Source organism: Ambystoma mexicanum, chromosome 7q (genome assembly GCF_040938575.1).
Source record: "Ambystoma mexicanum isolate Mex_15411 chromosome 7q, UKY_AmexF1_1, whole genome shotgun sequence".
Classification (NCBI taxonomy): domain Eukaryota; kingdom Metazoa; phylum Chordata; class Amphibia; order Caudata; family Ambystomatidae; genus Ambystoma; species Ambystoma mexicanum.
Genome location: NC_090941.1, coordinates 410,506,674 through 410,528,552, shown reverse-complemented (window position 1 = coordinate 410,528,552; position 21,879 = coordinate 410,506,674). Strand labels below are relative to the sequence as shown.

Below are 21,879 nucleotides of genomic sequence, written 5' to 3'. Positions count from 1 at the left end.
CCCTCCAAAGTATATAATAAATTTTAGTAAATGGTCGATCGTCTATGAGTTGTAAGTGAGTGCAAGAATGGGGTACTGAAGTCGTCGTCCATCCGCCCCCTGTGCCAGAGCCCACAAAGACCGAGCAGACCAGAGTTCCAGTCTTTCAGTTAGGGTTGCTTCACATCAACACAGACAGTAATCCTTAATCTGACATGGTTGTTACTCTGAAAAGATAGGCAGTTCAAAATCTTGACTTCAAAATCACAGAAGAGATTGTTGCAAAACACAAACTTCTTTATGGATCGTCTCGGGAGGATAGCTCAGCGGCAACGTGCTCGCCTTGGAAACAAGACACGGAGCAACACAGGTTCGATCCGGGTCTGCGCTTAGAAACCTATGGGCATTAAGCACGTTATAAATAACCTATCATGTCATATCATGGATACTTCCAGTGGCTTCGCCATTAAAAGGGGGTGGAGGGTCACTCTGCCTAGGCAGAGTTGGACCACACAGTCCATCCATTACAGGTCACGCAACCAATACCCATTCTAGCCTGCTTCCCATTAACAATATGCCACTGATTCAAATGTGACAGTGATGCTTGGTTTATTTACCGGTGTCACACTCTTCTGACACTGTACCATGGGGTTTGGTTGGCCACCATGCACTTGTTACACTTTCTTGTATTCTTCTGGCTCCTGTCACTACAAGTTTTCTCATAACATGCATCAGCTACTTTCACCACCTTTCTCTCTCTCCACTAAATATTCACGAGTGCTTACAACTTGCTTTTACTCTGTTCAGTATCTGTTCAAAAGTACTTATAATGGTTTTAATCTTGTTCGGTTTTCAAAACAATGCTCATTGCATTTTCATATGCCAGCCTGGTGTTTACCCCAATCACTGGTCAGAGCTTACGTTGCTGCGAGGTCTCTGGGGTCACGGGTTCTCGTCTTCCAGTGCAGTACCTCGCTTCCTATCCCCGGCAGCTCATTGTGGCATGGCTCCCTGGCAATGCTTCACCTGCAGGTCAGGATTCTTGCGACCGCTTCACTCAGTCGCGCCGGTCTCCCTCTCGTGGTCGGTTCCTGGCTTCCAGCATTCCTTAGCTTTGCTTCCTGCTGCATAAACTCTACATCTGTAAATGGGTCTCGAGTGTGCCGTTTGCCACACCGCTGATTCAGAGTTGCTTTCCCAGCTGCTGCCTCCGCCTCCAAAGCTGAACCCCTTTAGAAAAGGATGTCTGCTTTGAAAGTTCCCACCACCATGACGAGTCCAAGAAAGACTAGAAACCTCACCATTAAAACGGTAGGTCTGCCTTACTCGTGCTGTCCTACTCGTCCCAGTAGCTGAGGCTGATATGTCTATTAACAAAATGAGGCTGATGTGTTTGTCTCAACAAAATGAAGATGCGTCTTTCTAGTTCGCCTCTTCCTCGTCTCAGTGTTGAGCTGATGTTTCTTGGGGAATGTTTGGAGGGAAGAACAGGGAAAGGGATGACAATAGCCTAAAAAGGCTTGAGGGATAGACTGTGCATTATGAAAAGGAAATGGGGGAAACCATGTCTCACCTAAGGACTTTCTCCCTCCACTCCCCAAGTCTCCTCCACCCAGGTGATCCTCACTAGCATATCCAGCCCCAGGGTCAGGAGCCAATGGCCTTTCCCTGGCCACCCGAGCGGAGGCTACAGGGGAAAAAGTGAGGACTCCCTCCGGTTCCTCACAACACTTAACCGGCACTTCCACTGAGTGCATTGTTGGATCATGCAGCAGATTATACCTGACAGCTCCCCCACCCCCCAACACCAGCTCCTCCACAAGAGTTAGATTCCCAGCCTTTAAGGCTGGAGACAAGGGGTTGTTGCAGGCACTGTGTGCGGGTGATTTTGCAACTGCAGACAACGCCGTTTTCTTCTTTTTTCCCCTCGGTTTGTTTCTCCTGGCCTGAAATTGATCCTCAGGGGGATCCTTTGCCACGGTGGAAATTGAAATCAAAACGCACAAATGTTCTTGAGCTGTCACGATGCTTATTACCCACACTGTTGTTCGCTCGCTTCCAGCAGTGTTTGTTGTTTTCTTCCTTTGCAGAGGTTATGAGGGGGAACACTTTCGTCAAATTCTTTTTGGGTTCAAATATCTCATAGATCTGTTTAGCAGGTGAGATCTGTATAGTCCTCAAGTACATATCACCGTCAGCCCACTGGTCATTTGTGGACGTCTTTGGAGAAGAGGTGCTGGAGCTTTGCCACGCAGGCCAGGGTGAAGAGTAGTTCACCCTTGAACCCATCTCATTATCAAATGAGATTTAGTGGGGTCTCTGGAATTCCTGCATTAAGAGAATTTGCATATTCAAACTTAGCATAAATGAATGCCCCAACAACTTGTGTGGTCCTCACCTGTATGATATGAGAGGGTCTGAAAAAGTAGTCGCAAGTCACACCCACACAAAAAAAGCCTTAACAACTCCACACACTGGAGGTTGGCTCCCAAGGCTGGTTGCCATATAAATCATACCAACTCCTTTCTAGCAATAGAATAGGAAATTTGAACACTGAGGGACACAGGAAACAAGATGGGTCCTAAAAGTCCGGCCTATTAGAACAACTTCTATTTTAGATGGATTCAACTTAACATCAAGGAGCATTCAGTTCTCCACTTCCTGCAAATAGGAGGCAAGCTCACGAAAGTCATCATGGTGACCAGACCCTTTTAGATACACTGAGTATTTTCAGCATACAACTGCTGATTCTGCCAAAAAAGAGTTTCAAGTGATTGGATATAAACAATAAATAAAAGTTGAGCTATGGGGGATCGCTGAGGCACCCTACAGTTGGCATGGATACCGTTTGAAACAAAAGGACATAGTTTAACGGCCTGAGAACAGTTTGTAAAAAAAAAAAAAAAAGAGCTAAATCAACCGAGGGTCGCATCCGATACACCAAAAGGAGCTTTCAAACGAGCAAGCAAAATGCTATGATCATCCGTATTAAATGCTTCACCAAAATAAACAGGTGCCCCTCATTGGTATGAGCCCAGATATTTTCCCACACAGTTGTCAAAGTGGTCTCTGCTCCATGTTCTGATCGTAAACCAGATTACAAAATATTTAATAACTGAAACACCTGCAGATAATTCAGCAGCTGACATAACAACCTTTGCAAATACCTTGGCTACCCTGGAAGCCCAGTAATAGTGCGTAAAATGTTCAGAGTTCCTGGGAGCAGGAATTTGTTTTTAATGGGGAACAATAAGACTTCTTCGGCAAAGGGATACTACTCCCTAGCTTAAAGAAACGGTTAGTGAAATTAGCAGCAGGAACAGCCATGGACTTTGCAAGTACACAAGCTACCAAAGCAGACAAGTTTCACAGATGGCTCCAAGAATACTCAAATTCAGACAGTTAAAATGTTCCTACTGAATGCTTTCTCAGGGCCCTAGGGCCGCCAGTTCTCTCTTATGTCTAGAAAGCACCAAACCTCCCTAGCCCAGGTGCCTCTGTTCAACAGCTTAGTATAGACAGAAGCTTGATCCCCCCGCCCCCGACTGTCTAAGCTCTACCCTAGCTGGTTGGGGTTGACTAAAAGGCAATAGCCTCGTCGGTCTATCCTCCCTCATAGAATTCCAACAATATCACAATGGTTAGTCAACTAAAAGGGAAAATGGGATGTGCCTTTCAACAACGCAAAATGATCCGTCGTCCTTCCAATCACGCCCACGTACTCTCCTCTCCCTCTGTTCCTTTTTACTATTCTCCTCCTTGCAACTCCACCCACCTCCAGTTTCTGTACTCCCTCAGTCATCCTCTGCTGTCGCTACACTGTAGCACGTTCTTACTACTTTCTGCCTCCAACCTTTGATGTTACCAATACCTCCTCCACACTACTACTCCACCCCACCTTCTCAGATACCCACTTTCATCCTCACATTCACTCCCTCTCCTAATCACACTCCCTTGCCTTTTCAAGCACGCTCGCAACACAGTACCATTTGCACTCACTAACCAATGCATCATCAGCTTCAGAAATCGCCTCCACACACCACCGCCTCATCTGACTTCACCCGAACAACCCATGCCTTCCCAAGGTGGTCATCCTGCCACCCCCCCTTCTCAGTGTGGTTATCTTGCCCTGGCCAATCTGGCCCTTTCTTCCCCGCCCAGGATGAATCATTGTTACAGAGCCACAGTGCTGTAATAATGGTCACCCATGCTGCATAGTGTCCAGGTTTGAGTTAGGGAGCCACAGTTCAGTTCTTCTCAACGGAAATACAGTTCCTGTTTGCTTCTCCTGGTGGTTTTTGACAACCGCCCCAATCTCACTGCTGTGCGTGCAGAGGCTGGCTATGGCACGTCATTCAGTTGTTCGCTCGCTTCCAGCAGTGTTTGTACATCCCTAGTGCTGGGCTAATGACAGATGTACCAAAGTTCCTGCTCTTTCCACTGGCTCTCCCACCACTGGGATTTTGTATGTGTTTGCGTTCTGTGGGTAGGTCTTCTCCTGTGACAACGGTACCTTAGGCAGTTCTGGAAAAAAAAACATAAAACTTGCACGCACTTCGTTTAAGAGGTGATACAAATTGGCTCTACAGATTGTGGCAGGTCAGAAGGAGTCAAACTAGTTTTTGTCATATTAACATATTATTCATTGAAATAAGAAGAAAATGGCCAATCTATCCCTATTCTTTGAGTTTCCCTACCTAACAAAACTAACTAATGTTCTTATTGTCAGTAGTATAGTCCAAAAAGCAAACATTATGCCCTTCGTCTCAAAGCTAATCTCATCTGGCCCCATCACTAAGGAAAAACAAAGCGTCCAGGAGAATGACTTCCTTCTCCTGGATAGGCTGTTCAGTCCTAATAGGTAATTTTCAAATACTTCTTGGCTATCTCCTGGATTAATTCCTTTAGTTCTTCTCTGGGAGTTTTCCACCCTCCTGGCGTCCCCTTTCCTTTTAGAGATTACCTTTTTCTCCTTGCAATATTTGAGTGTTCACCCCGTTGGGCTACGTCCTCTTGAAGTGTCTCTGTAAGGTTCCCTTTCCTCAGCACTTTGGAGGAACCCAAATGTCGCTTCTCCTGATGGCGATGCCCCGTATTCCTTTGCTTCCTTATTTCACCATGAACAATGCGTTTTACACAAATCTTCTCTTGGCCAATTAAGGCGATTTTTGCTTTGGACTAAATCATATCCCTAACCACTGCAATTGTTTTGTTGCTCAGTTCCTGTCTGGTGGTACTTTATGAGACGGGTTACTCTATGTCTCTCTTTAGGGTTATTCTGGTTCTTTATAACACTTGTCTCTTTAATGAGACAAGTTAACATGGTTGCATAGTTATTCTTCTTATAAACATGTGTTGAGTCACTGGGACGAGCGGGCAGATCCTGTATTTATGATTTTATCTTATAAACACTTGTGGTGTCACTGGGATGTCTAGGCTGAGCATGTCCCTCCTCCCTGCATCCCTCTCTGGGTCTCTCGCCTCTCCAGTTAGCCTCTTGTTCACAGGCTAGCATCACCGGATCTCTTCAGGATCACGATAACTCTCTGTATTGGAATGGCTCCCGTGGTCACGCCAACTTTTCGCGGTTCTTTGGTGTGTCCCTGCGTAGCCACGGCTGCAGCGGTCTTGGCACGGTTTCTGGACTGAACAGTCCACCTTTCCCAGATCACGCCATCGCTCACTTTGTTCTCCTTTCCTCTGGGTTCTCTTCCCTTGCATGACACAGACCTCCATTTGCCCCGTACCTCTTCATTACGCCCACTGGCCAGGTCCTCATGATCGAGGAGCTTTCGGTTCTCAGCAGCTCCCAGCTCTTCACTCTCCATCTTAAGTCATTCTTCCATTTTTAGATTCAAGTTCTGGGTCCTCCCCAGCATAATATGAAGGTTCTTTCCTCTCTTTGGTGATTATTCCCTCTTACTCGTCTAGGCTTCTTCGACGTAGTTTGGTTAACTTTAGACCATGGAGCGATCTGCATTACTCGCTCATCTCTCTTCTTTGTCTCAGTGATTTTGGCAGACATTTCTTCAAGATGTATGTTTGGGCAAATATTACAATGAAAAATAGTGGCTTGCTCTGATGGACTTCTCTGAAGCATGAATGTTATTGATGGCTCACAAGAAAGAGTTTTAAGTTGCGTAGCGGGCTAACCTCTCTAGCCTCACAAAGAAAGGCTCCTCTTTGGGGAGAAGTGACGAAACGCTGTGATTCGTCACAACCTGCATAGCTTGGCACTTGGGAGGTGGAAAGGGAATGGGTCCCTCCCAACTGCCACCATCCTCCCGTGGGGTAGGAATGGCTCTTGATTCCTTCCTGGTAGGCCTCCTACCCCATGCTGAGAGGGGATTCCATCCCCTCTTGAAAAGGTCAAGGTACTGACCTGGTCACAAAAGGCATTTGCCTGGTGGCAGGTTGGGTTTCAAAGAGTGGAGAAGAGAAATAACCAACATTTACAGGCAGGAAGGTGAATAAGAACATCGAAGATTCCACAGAGGTGAGAAATGGAGGCTCACCTAACTTCATTATGGTCATAAGTATATTTTAAATTTAGTTTTTTTTCATTCACCAAAATATGGAAGGCAGACAGTTCTCCTTGATTACCATTCGAAACCAAGTGGATGTCGATGTAGCTTTTGGAAAACAACTAAATCAAAATGTTAAATTTACTATGACCAGTAGCAAAACAAATTTACAATTTTTCAAAATGTACGAAACACAAAAATTGCAAACTTTATATTACCCTTTTTCCAAAAAAGGAGAGCTAGTGGTACATTGCTGCAGAATTCTAGCAAACACTCGCAGGCCTTATGAGACAACTTGCCTTCTGGACAATTTTTAAGATTTTGACATACCTATACGAAGAAATCTAATTACTTTCATGAGGTTAAAAAGATTATAAGCAAGACTCAAAAATAGAGGGTACTCTAAGAAGATCTTCCCAACAGCACCTAAAATCATGGTACCGATATACTGTAGATGTACTTACACCCAAAAAGGTAATGGATACAGATAATCTAAAAGTGGTCTGGGTGACCACTTTTAATCAACGTAGTTCAACAATTAGCACAATTATTCTTATAAAGTGTCCCATATTGGAGGCATTTAGGAATCCTAAGAATAAATTGCTCTTTGCTTTAAAAAAAAATCTAGAACTTTAAAAGATATCTTAGTATACTCTTCTAAAAAAAAAAAAACATTTTGAATCCTCCCAGTACACTTATTTTGAGACTACCAAATATGAAAGGCCTATATCCTTGTGGTGCATGCTCAGCATGATAATTTGCCCCAAAAAAAGCTAATTGAAAGACCATTGCGACTCCTTTGGGAACTCAATTCTTTCTCTAATTGCAAGACAAACAACGTAGTTTAATGCAGGAAATACCCTTGTAACAAACTATATATTGGAAAAACTTTAAAAATCAAGGGATAAAGGAATTGGTGAGTTCAGATCAAGATGATGTACCTCAGGCTCCAATAGATCACTATATGGAATTGAATCACAGTGATAACAATCCTGAGTGGTTAATATTGGTGATCATTAATAGTGGTAAAAATATGGAAAATATATTGATGAGAAAATAACAAATTTGGATATTTAACTTCAAGACATCCGGGAACGTTTGAATCAGATGATGGCCAGCAATGTTAAATTAACTCTTCAACTTCTGAGATTAAATGCTTTTTAATCTAGTCAGATTTAGTTCAGATTTACACTAAAACAGATAAGAATTATTTTCTTTTCTTGTTGTAATGTAGTGCTCTATGCATTGATGAGTTTGAATTTATACCATATGTGGATAGGCTTTAAGTCATACATTATGGACCCTGAAGAAGACTTTACAAAATACATTACTGCACCAATTTTGTTGAAGGATGTAGGTCATTGTACACAATCTATGAGATTTAAACATTTGGTAAATAAAGGCGGGAAATTATATTGCCTACTGTGTGTTTTTTTTTTTAGTATTTGTTTTTTGTTTAAAATGTTTTGTTGAATGCCCGATTTTGAAAGAACCACATTTGGGATATCAATGTATTGGATGCGTTAAAGTGATTTCTTAAAAATATGTTGGTCACCTAATAAAGTTTACATAAATATTGTATTGTAAAACTTAAATAGTCTATATATTTTCTAAATAAATTGTTTATCTTATTAGGATTCTGTATGTGGGTTTGTACATTTTTTTGTGTTTAGTTTATTACAAACCTCTTGCATTATCCTTACACAACATACATCATAAAACAAATACATCATAGAATTCCTCTAAAATTGTATTTAAATATCTGTTATAAAAGTATTCAAATTCATCTAAATTCTAAAAAACCCAATTCTTAAAAAAAAGAATACACACATTACAAAGAAAAAGGAAACCCTCTAAGAGTTAGATTTCATAATAATTCTTCACTGTTTCAAATACTCTTTAAAAAAATAAAAATAAACGAACAGCAGCAAAAGTCAATTGAGTATCCAATCGAGCACAAGCCCTTTTCCACCAATCGTCCGGAGTGATCCCAACATACTTTGTCAGAAAACAAAAATACAATGCTCCAGTGTTATTACTTTAGTTTTGTTTATTACCGAATTTGTTATTGATACACGGTCCTTGAAAAATATGAACATCCTCTTCTATTTCACTATATGGCATTAGGGGCACTCTCGGAAATATGAAACATTGTAATCATGGTATGCATTGTGCACCCTCCCCCTGTGTGATGTTATGTTCCAAACAGCTGAAAAGGAATGCGGAAATATGAAACAATTGGAAAAAGTCTTCATGCTAGGAACTTGTGGAGATGGTCTCAAAAAGGAATGCCAAGACCAGAAAGGTGTGTGTGTGTGTCCCATTGTGTCAAATGTAATCCACATGCAAGTGCCACACAATAAGGTACTGGGGGCGCTTTTGCCACAATAGGCTCTTAAATGTCCTGTTAGTGTGAAATGTAAGAGGAAAAACACATTCTGGCCTTGTCTGAGGGATAGAAAGATTTCAATCTGATGTTCAAAGAAAGCACAGATGGGTCAAGAATAAGCATTGTATGCATTGTGCACCCTCCCCCTGTGTGATGTTATGTTCCAAACAGCTGAAAAAGGAATGAGTTTAATTTTCGTAAATTTCAAAGTGTATCCCATGTGCGAATTGGGATGCATATATAAAACACATGAAAATGACCTTTTCACTCCCTGGTTAGCACAACTGCACAACAGGGTGCTTTGTGTTTGGGGGTATAGGGATGTATGCTTGTATTTTGCGCACGTTGAGATGTATTGGATACAACTTTTTATGATGCAAAACAGTTTGCTAGTTCATTCCATCATGCCTCCGAAATAATATTGGGAATCGGCCCATATATTTCCTGAGACAGGACATGATGATAGCGCATCAGGATCTTTGACAAACTTTCCAATCATTACACTACAGCAGCAAAAAAAGAAAGCCATTTACAGAAGAAATAGTGTGGCAACAAAAGCAGAGAAATGTGTGGATCACAGACCTCAAATAGGTTAAAAACTCTGCACACATTTGCCAGTTCTGTTCTTATCGGGCTCGTGATTCCCAAGAGATGTGAATGAAAAGCAAGACTAGGGCACAGTTCATAGGTTTCCATATTGCTTAGGCCAGTGGTTGAAGGGATCGAAGGAAGTCTATAAGGGAGGGCAACGTTGGTGCATTCCTCAGACTAAACAGGATGAGGAGGAACTGGCATAGATATTCATAGTATTTTAGAATGGACATTAGGGACAGTGTAGATGGGGGGGGGGGGGGTTTGGCGATCCATAGTAAGATTTCTCCAATTATATATATTTGATATAGAATACATCACTGTAAAAGTGTTCCCAACACAAAGCAAACAAACAGTTAATTGGTGCATTTAAAATACTTTGACCTACAGTCCTGTGAAATAAGCAACTTCACAAACAATAACAGAAGAGAGAATAGAAAGCATAACATGTCAATTTGCTTGTTTACAGCAGTAAAATACATGTATTCAGTATGAAAGGCAAAAGAGCTACTAGGAAAAGGCAACTTCAATAGGAAAATTGGCCTTTTGCTACTTACATTGTTCTTCAGTGAAATGCATCTCAAATCCTTCAAAAGTGAGTGCAGGTAAAGGAAAACATAATGCATTTTAATTATATCCTGAAGAGAGCTAGTCAATGCAACGAAATACAATACAATTAGCTTTGCTGTTTATCACAGACAGTTACAAACACGTGCACTTGGAGAATCCCTCCCTCTCTCGGGCAGCTGGATTCTAGACTAGAAGTTCAAGAAAATATCTCCATTGCTTCACAGGCTTTCAAGTACAGGTACCCATTTGCTCCTGCCCCCCACCTCCTCCGTTACCCGAGTATGCCCAAAGGGGAGACCTTGCTTCTTTCTTAAGTGCGTGACTAGAGGGTCCATTTCCTCTTACTCCTTAGTGGGTGCTTATATCCAGAGTTTATCTTTGGTTGCTTCACTGCCCATGGCCATTCCTTCACAATCAGATCCAACCATGAAATAGCGCAAACGGTTTATAGTCATTTTTTCGAATTCAAAAATGTCGAAAGTCATTTTTTCGAAAAAATTATATCGAAAAAAAGTTGCATTTTTTTATTCGAAATGGGGGGATCCCCCCAACCCCCCTTTTTAAAAAATGTTTTTGTTTTACCCATTTTTTTTTATTCCCGGACCCCAAAATAAATATATAATTTTAAAAAAAGAATTCGACTTTTTTTTTCGATATTATTTTTTCGACATTTTTGTCTTTCGACATTTTTTTTTCGAAATTATGACCGACCACCAGCACAAACACTGCTGTTCACCATTACGTTCATTTTTTTACAGGGCTTGAGACTCCTCCCTCTTGTCTACGCTTGCTGGGATTGCGACACATTCCATGTGCTTCCCCCTTTTCTCCTGTTGTTGGATTGGATAGATTCCATTACCAAACCACTCCCTCTATCAGTGTCTTCCGTGTACGTATGATGTGTTACCATAGGTATGATGTGTTACCATAAGACCTCTCCCACTGTCCTTCACTCTCATCCAGACATCTTACCCTGATGGCACAGCCCTGTCCAAAACCGTGGATTTCCAGAAGACAGGAACAGCGGTGGGCCACTGCTGAATAACTACCCGAGTGGGAGGATGAATGCCATCCTATGCCTGGGAGCCACATTGCAACAGGGAGCAGGTAGGCCCTGAAGATGCAGGCTGGGAGCAGAGCAAAGACCTCGGGGTGGCTGGCAGTCAATTAATGAGGTAAAGTCACTTAACTAATTTGCAAAGATTGTTACAAATAAAATACTACCAATTTAGCTTCATCGATTTTTAAATACCAACTAACCTTGGTAGGGCCTCTTCTTGCTAGAATGGGGGTAAGAAAGTCTATGAATCAGAGACTTGCATACAAGACATTCAAATAAATGTGCGTATATTTTGCTTGTCTTATTCTTCAACATTGGGTCTTCTTATGAGCCGTTCTCTCCATTACCACCACAAGATTAACTACAGGCCACGAAGGCGGAAGGTGGTTAATTTCGAATACATTCAAAGCACCGGGACACATTTCAAGATGCAAGTTACCAGCAATACTGAAGTGTCGCTCGCAGTAACTGGGCAAAAGACTTTAGGGCACACAAAGCGTGAATGGGTTTGATAAACAAGACACTGCCAGGTGTACGGTGTCTAGTCGGCCAATGCTAAAACAAAGGGGGTTGGGGAGGAACCGATGCACAGACATAACGGTAGTCTGGCACCCCTGTATACCCATGTCACTCCAGTGAATTCAGTCCTTAGTTGTGTGAATGGTCTCCGAAATGGAACCAAAAAAAACTTAAAAAAATAAAACTAGCATTAGCACATGCCACACGCTATTCGAAGACTTTTGGTTGTTCCATTTCTACACCTATAAATCGCACAGGATATGCAGTGCATATCGCGTGGCAGGTATGACAGTATCTATATGTTGGTCCTGTGTGCGTTTATACGCCCCCCCACCCCCTGCAGCCCGACCGTTCACGTTTCATAATGCATCAGCATTCGATGTATGTCCGCTAAATCGTGAACTACTTATATGTGAGATGCTAGTTATGGACGTGACAGATGGTTAAGGGAGATCACAGTAAGCACATTATTTCTCGGTGTCAAGCAGTCTCGACACAACAGAAACACAGAAAAGCACTCTGGGCACTGCCATGCATTAGAACAATCTATTTTTTGTACTCTATGGTGCATAGAGAGTAAGATCATCAAAGCCCATCAACATGAATAACTAAGAACTGCATAACACATCTTATTTAGTCAGAAAGGAAGGCCAAAATACAATCAAGGCTTTTCTGTATTTTGCGTGAAGGCGCAACCTGCCCTCTGTCCGTGAACCGGAAAAATGCCAAGGGCTGAAGCCTGGATTCACGCTGGCAGCAGAAACACACAGCCTCTCTTAATCTGGATAAACGCGCATCAATGAACAGTGCACAACAAAAAGGCCCTAATCAGTGGATTAATTTTAAAGCAGAGAGGCTGGGAGCATTTAGAGATGCATTCCGACATCTCAAGGCAGTAACTGTGCATGTTTTTCAAGGTGACTTACAAGTAGATTGCTTTCAAAGTAGAAACATAGCACACGAGAAGAAATTGAAAATCGAAATGTTCAGAGACACCTGACCAAACATAATAGCTGGGAAAATAGCAACCCTTTCATATAAGAATAGATGAGCAAAAGGCTCAGCAGGGTATAAGCAAAGAGTTAAGATAGAATTTAAAAATATCTAGCCGCCAAGTGGCACCATGTCATGGGTGACAACTTCAGACAGTTACTAGGTTAATCCAGATGTGGACCCCTTGCTTACTGTTCTTAGAGACGCACAGCTCCACCTTACTGATGAGGCCCAGCCAGGCCGCAGCACGTGTCTGGGGTTGCTGTTGGTACTTTTGTTCCAAAGAGAATTGCCTGGCATTTCCGTGTTGTACTGCCCTGGCAGGACAAAGACTGATAAGGTATGGGTATTTCTCTTCTGTGAAAGGGATAGTGAGCTATAAAATCTGGTTGAGACTTGCACGTGACTGAGGCCGGCAGAGAGACTCCCAGAACCCCCCTGTTTTGCATATTAAAAAGTAACTTTGGGTATCACCTTAAGTTACTAGGGTAATCCAGACGTGGACCCCTTGCTCACTCAGAGGGCCCAACCAGGCTGAAACACGTGTCTGGGGTTGCTGTTGGTACTCTTGTTCCCAAGTGAATTGCCTGGCATTTTGGTGCCGGACTGGGCTTAGGCAGGACAGAGACTGACATGTAGTGGACATTTCTCTTCTGTGAAATGATGGTGAGCTAAAGACTGGTTGAGACTCTAACCCGGGATATAGGCCAGTAGAGAGACACTTCCAGGATCCCCCTTGTTTGTGCCTGTTCACCTTAAGCCAGTCGCTCTACATCCAGCTCTTCATAGCCACCAGACACTCGCAGAGCCGACACCTCAGTCTGCTCCTGATCTAATCTGACCAGGACGGAAGTGTCATCAGCATAAGCGTAGCATCTGAAGCCTACTGACTACTGTGCGGTTGGGCCTTTAATCATCTTAACCCAAACAGGCACACCACTTAAGAAGTGTATACACGGTTGGACATAAAAGAAGTTTATTATACCATTTACCAGGGAGCAGTTAGAAGGTGTTGCAGGATCAAACTAACCCAAGTCTCAACAATCCACATTAGTTCACATCTTTTATACAGTTTTGCGATAGTTAAAACATTCCCAAATACTTTATCGCAGTCTACCCTTCAAACATGATTGGACAATATGAGCATGCTGGTTGAAGGATTTCTCATTGTTCGTGATGCCATTTCATTTCCCAGGTCACTGTTCTATTGAAACTTTCCAGTAAACAAAAACTCACACGTCATCACACAATTGAAACTCCTAAATGGCTTTAGGCACTAGCTTACCCCGCATTTTACCACTGGCCAAAATAAATAACCAAACTCTTTCTCTCACGCTCTCAGGCAGCAGGAGATTACAGCTACTATCTACAAGATTTATCAGACAATAAAAACGTAGATCTAGTTCGCAGCTGCTGACGCGAAGGTTATGAACTTACTCATTCACCTGTCCTTTGCCTGAAAACCTCATCAAGTCAGTTTACAAGACAGCCCCAATTAGCGTGTTTTGATTCATTGTGAAAAGCCATTATGTTGAGATTAATGAATTCCCTGTGTATTTATATTAATGTCTATATATGTTTTTACATTTGGTGGCTTTAATACATAATCTTTCTGCGCACCTGCAGGCTAATATGTATCCATTTCTAGACCAACAGGAATATTCAAGTAAAATATCCCATACATAATTAATCACACTTCGAAACCTATGAAATTGCAACATGGCAGCCAGCTCACCATGACCTCCCGAATATGGTGGACGCAACAGGAACCCTTCGTAATCATAGGGATCCTTCCTGACAACCCCAACACGACTACTAATAATGGTAACTGGAGAAACAAAATGAAAACACAAGTTCCTGAAATGCTGTTCAGCAAAAATGGTTTTGAGAAAATAATGAAACATAATTGGACTAGTAGCACAGTGGATATTTATCAGTGTAACTACAGTGTGGACATTTCACCAACAGCTATGTTGTCACACTGTTAAGAAAGCTAGCCTAGAACTTTTGCTTTGCAGACTTGACCAAAGAAACCCTCTCCCGCCCTAGCCAACTTCAATAAAGTTGATTACTGCTCAAAAACAAAACATATCACATTAAACAGTGCAAAAAAAACGAAACGCAGAGAGGGAGGCCAACACGCCTTGCATTCATGTTTTGTTTTACACGAAAATACAATATCTAGAAATACGCCACCATCTTGACATGATCTATTTGTGACTTTACACCAAGATATTTTTTTTACCCCCCAACCAAGACTGATGAATGAACGGCTGTATAACACGGTATAATAAACAGTATTAATTCCCCCTGAATGAGTAAAGTGACAGACAAAGAGTATGCAGGCGGAGGAAGGGAGAGTGGAAAGAACGGCAGGGCCCATGCAAGGACTTCTGCAACCCTAGCTGAAAGATCATTTTGCCACCCCTACTTCTAACACAGACGGGTCATGACTAAACAGTCCCCCCCCATCCTCGCTGCGTCCTCATCATATCACCTGCATGTCTTGCCCACCACATTTACATTCTCCATTATGTTTCAGACCTTTTCATAACAAAGTAATCTTAAATCACTCTCTTACACACACAATATATGATATACAATATAGGCTGGAGTAGAAACTAGGACAGGCCAGGAAGGATTAGCAATGCAAAAAGACACAATCTAAGATATTGGTCGATATCCCCTTCCCATATGCCCCCCCACCCCCCCACACACATATATGTGGTAATTTTCGGGGCTATTGTGAGCCACTTTAATACCATATGGTAGGCGTCGATTTAAAGATAGTTGCAAAGAGGCGATGGCGATTGTTTCCTTTCCCCAACCCCACTGGCTTTCTGCAAGCACCCCCAATTTGTAGATCAAACTATAGAGAGGGGCACAAACTACTGCCCCAGTCACTCAAAGTGAGGGTTTTAGTTGCTAAAAGTAGCTTTGCCAACACTAATGGTAGCTCTGGGTGGTGGCAGCCCAATCACATCCGCTTTCCAGGGATCGCAGATGGCAGAGACCTACCTTTTCCTCCACTGCATTCTTAGTCATATGGAGGGAATTCCTTTGGTGTCTTAGAGATGGAGAGGAGAACAGGAGTAAGCCAGCTCTTGCCATGACCGAGCAGGGGGTACTCTAGCCAAAGCAGTATCTGGTGTTTTAGGGAATCTACCTGGTGAAGATGTTTGCCCAGACTAATTACCACCAATGAAATTCCACTAGGGCCATATAGGAAAACGTAACAATGGCTCTGCCTCCCAGACGGGACGCCACGAAATGGAGTGGAGATGCAGTGAAAGCTCTGCTTCCACCAGGCTTTCTAAATAGGGCTCTAGTGCACTGTGCAGCTGGGAGTTAACCAATTTCACTGGCCCGATGTTCGTTAAAATGTCCAATTTCACACCAACTGCCCAAACAAGGCATCCAGGTACTGCTCAGTTTGTGCAAAGTCATCATTAATTTTGTTTCATGAATGTGTGCCCTGCTGCTTCCTTAACCTTACAAAACAGGTACAGTACTGGCCGAACCAATGGAGGGATCTGCTACGAACGCATTTTCTTTCCAGGTGTCTAAGGGAGAATTACAGTTGCTGTGATCCACAGTTCCTTCCATAATATGGTTGTATGGATTTTTGTATGGGGATAGGTTTCTGTGTGCCCATGTATGCAGTAAACCTCCTTTCCCAGATTACTTTTTCACCCTAGTGTTAGAAATGTTGGGTGAATAGCGCAGCCTTTACTCCTGCTACTATTTCGGGCCAATCCTTAATCCCATAGATGGAGGCAGGTAACTGTTTTGGTTTGTAGTACATACAGTAATTAATTTCATTTACCGTTTCATTTCATCTTTTTATTAGGGAGAGAAGGATTAGAGTTCCCTTCCCAATGAGTTGTGCTTAGAGTAGAGACTTGGGCATTGAGGATATTAGAATAAGACAGTCAGGGACTTTCTCCATTAATCATTCTGGCTTTCAAAAAGGTAGGGCTGGTTGAGAAGAAGTGTTTCTCGGACTTAGGGGACAAAGCCTTGTTGGGTGACCGAATTTCCTGCAGGAATAACAGGCGGCACCATGTGAGGAAGTGGATGTCAAAGAGTATTATACTTCCCTTTTCACTTCCTATGAGGATTGTATCAGTCAAGCGCTCCCTATTCCTAGGCTGCTCTGTTGTTCCCATTTCCTCAGGCTGTCTGGAAGCCGCAGACTCTCCCAAATAATATTTGTTGTCTGTCAGACTAAACTGTTATTCCTATATTTTTGCCAATTTTAAAAAGATCAAATCTTGCCGGTAAGCTGGCGAACACCGTTTCGAATCCCGATTTACAAGAGGGGCGATCGAAACAACCTGTGCAATTATAGACCTATTTCTGTCCTGGACGCAGACAGTAAAGTCTTTGCATCACTGCTGCTTAAGCATCTTGAGGCGTGGGTGGTCCAAACAGGGCATATTAAAAAATGGCAGGTGGAATTTTGGAAAATTAATAGCACAACCTTAATGGCCTGTTGATAAAATATGTTAAAGGCCTAGCCCTGAAGGGCAATGCATGCGCATCTTATGTTGAAAATATCGGTCTCACCTCTGCTTTTGATACAGCGAATAGAGCTCTTTTATGTACTGGTCATTTGAGATTAATAATAGCTCTCCATGATCACTAAAAAATCAGGATAAAATGAATGGGAGGGGGCGATATAGCTGCACCCAACATGCGTCACTTGCCTATTTAATCTGTAAATGTCCGATGTTGGAGACTTGAGAGAAATTAGCATTTGCTTCTTAACAATTTGTTTGAACAATAAGCGCTTGACATGCGTCTCAAATACGGACAACTTCCTATTGTTTTACCTGACCCCACGGGGTCTGCAGAAACTGATTGATGCCTTCATAACATACACCAAGTCGAATTATATTAATTGTTCTAAAACCAAGGTTATGGTATTTACAAAGAGAAAGAAGCAAATTGCACAACATTGGTGGGTGGATGGTCACAAATTGGAAGTTGTGGATTTGCCAGTCTATTTGGGATTCCATATTCTGTCTAAACCTATGAAGCGGATCCTGACAGAAAATGTGAACAGAGCCATGGGTTTCTGTACCCAGCTTTAAAAAGTTGATGGGAAATAAGGGACATTTTCAGTTATCCCTGCAATAACATTCTATCAGGGCAAAAATAAATCGGAAAATTACTCTACGCAGGTGAAATATAGGACTTTTCCCTGTTGGATCTCCTCCCTGTTTCGTATCCCCAATTCCCTTCCAGGGGTTATGTATGACTCAGGAATTCAATCACTACAATCAAGAGGAATGTGGTGTTTTCAGAATCTGCATCGCAAAATCTTGACAGCAGATGATTCCACACTCTATGGAGATGTCCTTGTTTCAATGTCATCTTCGCCAAGAATTGGTCCATTTTTGTTTGGGAAGGACTATGACGATTGTCTCCTTATCGGTTCGAACAAAGAAGAGTTAAGAAATAGACCACAGTACACCAAAAACCACCTGAGACTTTGGGATTGGATCCAAACAGTAGAAATCACTATATCAGTTTCCATCTCTTTCTCACTTACGGACTCAAGTAGTGGTGGGGGCCACCTCTTTGACAATTTATCCCAGCAAAGCTGTAAGAAATGAATTTCTTTGGTTTCAGTGGAATCTTATTTGTACCAACGAAATTCTCTATAGGTATAAAATGATTAAACCTGGAGACTCAAAATGTAGGTTTTGTGGTGATGTAAAGGTCAAATCTATAAAACACATGATGGAGTGCCCATTTTTGCAGTCTGCTCGTAAAAGATATTTTAGGAGATATTGTGGTGACTCATCATTTTAATGAAGATGCTGTTTGAAGAAGATGATTGGGGGTTTAGTAAGCTCTGACATATCTGTTCTCTTCTTAAGAGCTATAGATTGGAGTTAAATGTACATTTTTTTGGATTATTTATATTTGTATGAATGTTATGATGCTTAATTGGTCTCATCATAAATGTAATGTTATCAAAGTGTATACATTTGATTATATTCTTGAGATTAATTGATTGTTATGGTCTATGATTCTTATCTGATTGCGACTTGCAAAAAGCTGCATTTAAAAAAAAATGTAAAAACAATTCAAAGAAAGTTATTCCTTCTCTTCTTGTTCCACTGGGAGACCAGTCTGCCGGGAGGCCAGAGAAGAGAATGACCAAAAAGTCTCTGGGTTATCTATTGGGAAGGATGGCTGGGGAGTCTCCACTGAATCACAACAGGCCGTTTCCTTAACAGGTGATAACAGTGGAGATGGAAGGATATGGTAGTCATTGCTTTGTAATCCTGTTTCGATTAGTTGTCTGGGCATCTCAAATTTCTCCAAATTATATGTGAAACCTATTCTAGTTGGAATTTCTACCTTTTTTCGGTTCCCTACAGGAACTACACTGCAGAGATGAAGACGAGGATGCGTTTTCAAAGTTTTCTGTCTCAGTCGGGGAAGGGATGACCCTATTCAGTGGAGAATTATTAGATATTACTTTTCCCAAACAGTGGGTATGCCTCTGTCCTTTAGTGGCTGCACATGTGGCTTTTCAAGGCTCTTGGCATCATCCTTTTTTAGAAAGGAAGGGTCTCCTAATCCAAGGGAAGGGAAACTCTCAGATGGTTTTATTGGGTTTTCATTAGGCCGGGGCAGATCTTCAGAAGGCACACTTGCCTCACCTTTTGTTCCATTTGTAGAAGGGGATCTTTCTCAGAATCAAAGAACCATACATGTGTTAAGGAGGCGTTGAGTTCGATTTGTCTCTTGGAACTACACAATTCTTCCCTTGACTCAGGGAAGAGAAAACAAAATGCTGGGGTCTTTCGCCAAGATGTTGCTTCCCTGGGTCCTTTCCAGTTTTCCATTGACTCTCCAAGATGGTTGAGTTTTCTAGCACGGCTTCCTATGCTAAGCACCCCACAAACTCTCTCTGCAGCGGGACTGACTTAGTCGAATAATTCAGGATGACAAACTTCACTACTTCCCCCACAAGATAATAAGGGTAATATCCTTAGACCCTTCTTCTACCAGGATTATTCAGTTGGGTCACATATGTGGCAAGCCCATTCGGGACGGCTATCTGTAGATCCAAAGAAATTATAACATGTCCCTACCAAGAATCCAGGAATCCAGTAATCCTATAAAGCTGCTAACTGTTCCCCTCTACATTTTTCCTCATCGGATGAACAGTGTCAGGACTTAAGCTATGAAAGCTGAGTCCCAGGCTATTCACACAATTCTTAGTTTTGGATGAAATTGTAACGTGGGCCAACTTTGAATCAAGTTGTCTAGATCCCATTCTGACACCACATGTGAGTGTAGAAGAAAGAAACCGACCAGGAGGGATCGTGCTTTGGGTAAAAGACTTATTCTATTGAAAGAAAACCTATCTATCCCCATTTCTAGAGGCGTTTTCCAGCCTCAATGTAATAAAACTGATGGGAACACTAAAAAACAAATGTGTGCGTCCTTCACCAGGAGAATTACCCCCTTCTCCTGGCTTTAACACTTCAGTTTCACAATGGACAATGGGAATGGCTCCCTTCTCCTGGTCCTTCTGCAAACGTTCTTCACAAAATGGGGCTGAGCTCTTCAGCAGAAACTCTGGATAAGTCTATTTACCGCCTTCCATTTGGCAATACACATTTATGGCCTTAGTGGGCTCCATGTGATACTCTTATGAGGGAAACTATTCCCAGGACTCTTGTTTCTTTCTTTAACGTCTCTGTATAGATTTCTTCAATGGCTGTACTGTAATGAGGAGGGGACTCCTGAGGTACTCCAATTTAATAGTGGGTTTTATTGTTCCACTATGAGAGAGAGAACTCCTGATACCCTCTTCTTCTCTATTGTTGTTTCTACTGCAACTGCACCACGGTAGATGCCTCCTGATGTACTCCGCTTCAACTGTGATATTTCAGCTACCAGTGTGCCAAGGGAGAAAACTCTTGATGCACTCTGCACCTCTTTTCCAGCTCACGTTCAAGCCAATTCCTTCTAGGCCCAAAAAGGATACTCTTGGCTTTCCATCAGCATCCTGTGGTCTGCTCCCTCCACAGTCTTTCTTACCTAGTTTGAAACTCCCAGACACTCCAGGCTGCACACCTGGTTCTCTCTTGTGAAAGTCCTTCATCTCTCTTTATATGGTCAGGCTCTTCATGCCTCCAGATGACCACCTCTTCCCAGTACTTGGGCGATTTTACAGATTGTTTTCCATATGCTTCTTACACTCTTCTTTGCCTCAGTATGCCTTATACTCGTCAAAGTCATGGGTCTACAGTAGCAAATGGTTCTACTATCAATGGTGGATGATTAGGGTGACCATGAGGGCAGGAGTTTATGTGCTGTGGTGGTTGTATGGAGACCTTTCCTCAGGTGAACGTCCTTCCCACCAAGAGGGGAGTCCCTCCCTATGAGGTCCTCCGGCATATTAACACTGCTAGGGCGATTATTGGGTAGTAGTCACACCTCCCTAGACTGATAAGGAAGGGCTCCCACCTGGGGAGAAGTGACCAGACTTGATGAATCGTCACAGTACAAAGTGATATATTATTGTGGCTTCCGTTCAGTGCTTGCACATTGGGCGATCCAGACTCCAATGCAATCTTAAAAACATAAAAGGCAAGATGTAGGTTTGTTGATGCAGTCATGTGCAGTAGAGGCTGCCAGAACGCACAGAATGCTCTGATAGAGGGAGCTGTTGCCTTAGGATATATAGTGGTCCAAGTCGCATAGCTTCCCCTGTTGTCACCACAAGAGGGAGCAGTAGCCTTAAGATATATAGCGGTCCTACTGGCTTAATGAAAATCTGCACTTTGGTCCACTTACACAGGCCTGTACACTAGTATACACACAATTGGATGGATTTGTATCAAATGTATGATCCCAGAAGCACATATGGCTCTGAAAAATGTATTTACCAGGATTTACAGCCGATGTATTTACCCCCCTCAGTACTTTTACAAATAAAAAGGAGTAAGATTTAATCTCTTCCCTTTTAGAGTATACTTCCCTTTAGTCATTATATTTCCCATTAACATTATACTAACACAAACATTATTTTTGTTGTCTCACAGACAGGTGGGCACTCTCTTAAGGACTGATTCAATTCGCCCCCCCCTAGGAACAGATGGGCATCATCATCAAGGGGGGCATCTTAGCTTCACAGCCTGGTTTCTTTCCTTCTGCATAGGGCCTGTCTGTTGCCTTTTCTACTGGGGAAGGCCTGGGGTTAATTTCCATACGAGGTTCTT

The 21,879-nt window shown here is 42.4% G+C and overlaps 1 protein-coding gene across 7 annotated transcripts in view; it reads right to left on the bottom strand.

Annotated features, from left to right (window-relative positions):
* The window catches only part of DIAPH3 (diaphanous related formin 3), a 2,562,783-nt gene that overhangs the window by 1,181,781 nt on the left and 1,359,123 nt on the right, over positions 1-21,879 (bottom strand). For 6 of the 7 annotated variants that reach the window (XM_069640497.1, XM_069640493.1, XM_069640496.1 and 3 more), the window contains one exon: positions 10,041-10,070. The exons of the other annotated variant lie outside the window; for it this stretch is intronic. In XM_069640497.1, the coding sequence (XP_069496598.1) occupies positions 10,041-10,070 (30 nt within the window). The remainder of the gene's footprint in view (positions 1-10,040; positions 10,071-21,879) is intronic. 7 annotated transcript variants of the gene reach the window in all.